Source organism: Sceloporus undulatus, chromosome 9, assembly GCF_019175285.1.
Source record: "Sceloporus undulatus isolate JIND9_A2432 ecotype Alabama chromosome 9, SceUnd_v1.1, whole genome shotgun sequence".
NCBI lineage: Eukaryota > Metazoa > Chordata > Lepidosauria > Squamata > Phrynosomatidae > Sceloporus > Sceloporus undulatus.
The window spans coordinates 26,712,726-26,718,725 of NC_056530.1; the positions used below are offsets into that span (position 1 = coordinate 26,712,726).

Here is a 6,000-nt window from a genome sequence, read left to right on the forward strand (position 1 = left end):
TGCTTTGCAAGTGAGGAGCCAACTTTCTGAGCGCGAAAGCCGCCTCAGAAATGGCGGCGATTCCTCTTGATTTCTGCCATATCCTAAATTACACACAAAAAAAATCCTTTTAATTTGGGTGGCAGCCTTGCTTTTGTGGGTCTTCCAGTTGCAAGGAACGTTTTGGAAAGGGCCGCGGCCCGATAAGCCATCCAACGACGCAAGGCAGCCATTTTCCACCCACCATTTTCCCCTTTGGCTCCTTCTTTGCATGCGAAATTGCACAGAGCCGACCTGTTCTTCAGGTCCTGATGGAAGGTGTGCCCTTAATCTTGCAAGGCAGATACTACTATTTTATGTTTGTTGTTTCGTTCCCCCGACATCTGGAGTATGCACTCACTTGGTAGCGCCATGTTGGGAACATCGACGCGACGGACGGTGCATCCGGTTTTTGGAGTGGTGAAGACAGCAAACGCTGCCTCCTTGCGTAAGAGGCAGGGCCCCCCAAAATGGAGTAATATTCAATATTCCTCCATAAGGTTCAATAATAATAGCAATAATAATATTTACACTTGTCCCTCCATATTGGCTAGGGTCAGGGGCAAAGACCCCCGTGAATGTGGAAAAACCGCATATAACAGAAACACCATTTTTTACCAGAGAGGACGCCTCTCTAGGAATCTCTAGGTCCTCCAGCACAACTCTGTGGTCAACGTTTGACAGACACTGACCATAGAGTTTCACCGGAGGAGCTACAAAGGCCTAGCAGAGTGTCCTCTTTAGCGAAATCTCTAGGTCTTTCAGAGCAACTTTTAAAGTTGACCATAGAGTTGCACTGGAGGAGCTACAAAGGCCTAGTAGTGTCCTCTCTAGGAATCTCTAGGTCTTTCAGTGCCACTTTTAATTGAAGTTGACCATAGAGTTGTTCTTGAGGAGCTACAAAGGCCTAGTAGAGTGTCCTCTTAGGACTCTCTAGGCCTTTTAGTGCCACTTTTAGTTAAAGCTGACCATAGAGTTTCACTGGAGGAGCTACAAAGGCCTAGTAGAGTGTCCTCTCTAGGAATCTCTAGGTCTTTCAGGGCAACTTTTGATTAAAATTGACCATAGAGTTGCACTGGAGGACCTAGAGATTCCTAGAGAGAACATGTTAATGAAATCTGTGAATAATAAAATCCGCAAATACCAAAGCCGCAAATAATGGAGGGATGAGTTTATTTATACCCCATCTTTCCAATGAGATCGAGGCGGTTAACGACATTTAAAAAATTAAAGTGCAGTAAAATACAATGTCCCAGAACCCCACCCATCCACCGTAGCTATTAAATCATAACAGTAAACAATAACAGTAAAACAATACTGTTTCGATGCTGATATAGGGATGCCTAAGTTAGCAAAAGAGACAGCTCTGCTAATTCCTTCCTCTAAAATAGAGCCTCCAGCACCTGGCATTCGTTGGCGGTCTCCCATCCAAGGGCTAACCAGGGCTAACCCTGCTTTGCTTCCAGGATCAGACAGGTATCTTTAGGAGATTTAGGCCAAAATGTTTGGAAATTGTTGGCAAAATTGTTTGGAAATGGTTTGAAAAAGGTTTGGAAATTGTTGGCAAAATGCAATTTTTGTTGTAAAGCTTGGAGTAAAATCTAGAGCAAATTTGCAACCGCCAGTAACCTTTCCAGAGGGGCTTCCATTTCATATACATCGAGTTCCCAAGAGAGGCAGCATGGCTTAGAAGTTTTCAGTGTTGGATTATGACTCTGGAGAGCAGGGTTCGATTCCTGCCACGAAACCCGCTAGGAGACCTTAGGGCAAGTCACACTCTCTCAGCCTCAGGGGAAGGCAGTGGCAAACCTCCTCTGAACAAACCTGGCCAAGAAAACCCAACAATAGGATTGCCTTAATAGTCGCCATGAGTCGGAATAGATAGACACACACAATGCTTCCCACGCTGGAAAGAGGGAACCATCTTTAATTGTGGCAATGACTTGGGGCAGGATTAGAAACCAGTACCCCACCAGAGCGTCCTGCAGATCTACAGGGTTTTGTGCCGGAACAGCGGCGACCAAGGACCGTCCGTCGTCAGACGTGACATCAGGGCCAGAGGAAATAAACTCTGGGGAAAAGGGATTTGCTTCTGCACCGTCGTCGTCGTGGGGCGTGGGTTCGAGACCCAGCGGTGTCCCCACCCTGCTTGCCATGCCAGGAATGCGGCCCCACTGGTTCCTCCAGGCATGCCTGAGCCCAAGCCTTGTGGAGCTGAGAGTGGAAAGAGTTTGGGAACAAAGGCGCGCCGCTGGAAGGCTTCGCGGGGGAAGAGGCCCTCCTCTGTGGCTGGATCCAGGGTTTGGAGTGACACACTCATGCATGCGCTGGATTCTCCCAAGATCACTTGAGATCCCCAAAGAGCTTTGCGGAAAGAACGGGTTTGCAGTTTTCGGCACCTGAATTTGCCATTTGCAGCACCTGAATCAGTACCTTTCTACAATGCTCTTTGGCGATCTCAAGTGATCTTTGGTGAGAATCTTGGCCTTCCCAGTAGACTCAGGCAAAAGGAAACTGCTGCACCCCTCTTCTAGCTTTTCTGTTCTTTAGAATAATAATATTTAGCATTGTTATTACTGTACATATTATTATTATTCAGGGCTGTTAGGACAGCTGGAAGCTTTGTGATACCTCGGTCAGGTGCAGCATTGCAAGGCAAAGCCGTGCCAAGCGTGGCAAGACAGGGCATGTGGTTGCAGCTCCCCGCCCCGGGCACCGACAAGACTTGGTTGCAAGGGCAGCAGAACAAGTCGGATCACTGTCGCTTGAATGTCACAGAGAACAACAACAACAGGTCTTTCCTTGTTTTGCCATCTCCTGGGATATGTTCCCAAACAAGGAAGGACCGAGGAGGGCAGAGACATCCGCTGCAATGATCCCCAAACTTTGCCCTTCCAGATGTTTTGAACTTCATCTCCCAGAAGCCTCGGCTGTCTTGATCAATGGCCTGGTGTTCTGGGAGCCAGAGTCCAAAACACCTGGAAGGCTACAATTTGGGGAGCAATGGAGGAAGTATACATTTAACTTGCTATAACCACATCTGCGATACTGGAGAGCAGGGTTTGAATCCTGTCTTGACCATGGAAACCCATCGGGTGACTGTGCACAAGTCGCACTCTCTCAGCCTCAGGGGAAGGCAAGGGCAAACCTCCTCTGAGCCAGTCTTGCTAAGAAAACCCCATAGGTTTGCCTTACGATGATGGGTTCGCCATAATATGAAACTCCCGTGTATAACATCCCAGGATTCCCATCGTCTTACTGTTACTTTACCATTGGATATTATTTATCATTATGATTAGAAGGTGGGATGAAAAGGGATTAATGGGGATTGTTTGAATCAGGACCGGTGGATTATACAGATGACTGTCAAAAGACCCTTGTCTCATGCTGCTGGGAGGATTTGGGGTGTTGTTGTCAAATGGAAAGGTAATGATCCTAATAAATAATAAGCCGTACCAGTCTGTCTGTCAGTGACAAGGGGATTTCTCCTCTCTCTTGCGTCCTTTTTAGCCTCTCCGTTGGCCGCAAAGGCGAAACAGCTGCGTCTCCGCCGGGACGACTTTGAGATTTTGAAAGTGATTGGGCGAGGTGCCTTTGGAGAGGTGAGTACTATGCGTCCCATTGCTGCGTTGCGCTTAATGCGAAGGTGCCTCTCTCCAGAGCAGAACTTGGGAATCCTAACCTTAGGAGGTTATGAGGAACTACCATACAGTGAGCCCTTAGTATCCGCTGGGAGACCTGCCATGGGTACCAAAATCCATGGCTGCTCATGTCCCAATAAATGCAGTGGCCTAGTAAAATGTGTGTTGTGTGGCATGGCTTTGTCGTTTTTGATTAATGGCGACCCTAAGGTGACACTATCATAGGGTTTTCTTGGCAGGTTTCATCAGAAGGGGTTTACCGTTGGCATCTCTGAGGCTGAGAGAGTGTGATTTGCGTAAGGTCGCACAATGACAACAATTACCCTTTTCTCTCCAACTAGGTTGCAGTTGTGAAGATGAAGGAGACAGAGAAGGTCTACGCCATGAAAATTCTGCATAAGTGGGAAATGCTGAAGAGAGCGGAGGTACCGAATTTGCTCCTTTTGCAGACAGAAACACAGGGCAAACTCATGCGCTCCCCCATTTTGACAGGCTATGGCTACAGAAATAATCCAATTTGACATCACTCTAACTGCCATGGCTCAAGGTTATGGGATTCTGGGATTTGTAGTTTTGTGAGCTACTTTTAGCTGGCACAGTCGGAGAGCTTGGGTGCCGTAACTAACATTGACTAAATCGTTGCACGGTGAGTCAATGTCATTGATAAAAGAGTCTGCTCCAGTCGGGATTAATACTAAGATTTAGGTCATTGTTTCCATCTTCGGCATGGAATCCGTCCAGTTCAACTTGCTTTTTGTCGCTTGCTTCCTTCCAGACGGCTTGCTTTCGGGAGGAGCGCGACGTCTTGGTTCATGGGGACAGGCAATGGATCACCACTTTGCACTACGCCTTCCAAGATGACCATTACCTGGTAAGATCCCATAAGTGACTCCATAGGCGACTCCTTGCCCCTGGGGTCAGAGACAGAAACATTGGGGTCCTGGCTTCTCCTGAAAACTCGTTTTGACCATCATCTTAATTCAATGAGTAATTTTTAGCCACCTGCTTCCCACACAGTTTTCGAAGGCTACTCTCGCTCTAGTCAATGCAAGGAAAGGATGCTGGGAATTGCAATCCAGTTGGATCTGTACAATTCCTAACCCGGCTAAAGATTGGTCATGCCCAGCTACCTGAGATCCTTGGAGGTGGAAAGGGTAGAGATCGGAACCCAAGACTTTTTTGGGTAGATTGCTTGAAAGCAACCATTGTACAGTGTGCTTGTATCATACGCCGGTGTGCCATATGCAGCTTTCAGCTTACGCCGAAGCCATGCACTGGAAGAAGTAATGGTACGCATGCCGCATGCACGAGCCCCATTGTTTTCAATGAGGCTCGAGTATACATGGTATTTCCCTTTCGTGGGTGCATCCAGAACGGATCCCTGCATAAGGAAATCCAATGACTCCCAAACTCTGGCCATCCAGGTGTTTAGGACTTCAGCTCCCAGAAGCCATCTTGGCCAATGGTATGGGATTCTGGGAGCTAAAATCCCAAACACCTGGAAGATTAAAGTTTGGGAATGGCTGATCCCTGCCTCCTTCTTTGACTCTCCTTTGTATATCCTCCCTTCTTCTTTTGCAGTACCTAGTCATGGACTATTACGCCGGTGGAGACCTGCTCACCCTCCTCAGCAAATTTGAGGACCGTCTTCCCGAAGACATGGCTTGCTTCTACCTGGCAGAAATGGTCCTGGCCATCCACTCCCTCCACCAGCTCCAATACGTCCACAGGTACCTATGGCCCGCCTATGAGAGACAGACGGCGTGGGAGGTTATCACACGTCTATTTTTGCGCAGTCTTGGAGCGGGTGAAAATGGATCTTATCGCACACCTTTTTGCCCAACTCAGCCACATCGCGTACCCGACCCGGACTCCTGGCATACTTTTCGAAGGGCGGGAAAGCATCGTAAGTTCAAAAAGTACACCAGGAGTCCGGATTGGGTATGCAATGTGTCTGAGTTGGGCAAAAAGGCATGCAATAATTTCCATGACACATTGGTTCAAGTGTTGGACTAGGACTTTGGAAGACTATGGTTGAAATCTTGGCCATGGGAAGGCACTGGGTGACCTTAGGTGGTTCACATATTCTCAGCCCCAGAAAATCCAGCAATAGCTTCTTGGCCTTAGGGTTGTTGTAAGTCGGACATGGCTTGAAGGCACGCAACAACAACTAGGTGGCCATATCGCTGTGTTGTCTCAGCAAGATTTGTTCAGTAGGGCTTGCCTTTGCCTTCCTTTGAGGCTGAGAGAATGTGACTTGCTCAAGGTGACCCCAGTGGGTTTCCGTGGCCGACCGGGGATTCGAACCCTTGTATCTGGAGCCGTAGTACAGTGCTCAAAC

The 6,000-nt window shown here is 48.0% G+C and overlaps 1 protein-coding gene across 3 annotated transcripts in view; it reads left to right on the forward strand.

The window, feature by feature from the left end:
* Positions 1–6,000, forward strand: part of CDC42BPG (CDC42 binding protein kinase gamma) — a 35,174-nt gene that overhangs the window by 6,306 nt on the left and 22,868 nt on the right. For all 3 annotated transcript variants that reach the window (XM_042440883.1, XM_042440880.1, XM_042440881.1), the window contains 4 exons: positions 3,529–3,620; positions 4,001–4,084; positions 4,435–4,530; positions 5,241–5,389. In XM_042440883.1, the coding sequence (XP_042296817.1) occupies positions 4,016–4,084; positions 4,435–4,530; positions 5,241–5,389 (314 nt within the window). In that variant the 5' untranslated portion in view covers positions 3,529–3,620; positions 4,001–4,015. The remainder of the gene's footprint in view (positions 1–3,528; positions 3,621–4,000; positions 4,085–4,434; positions 4,531–5,240; positions 5,390–6,000) is intronic.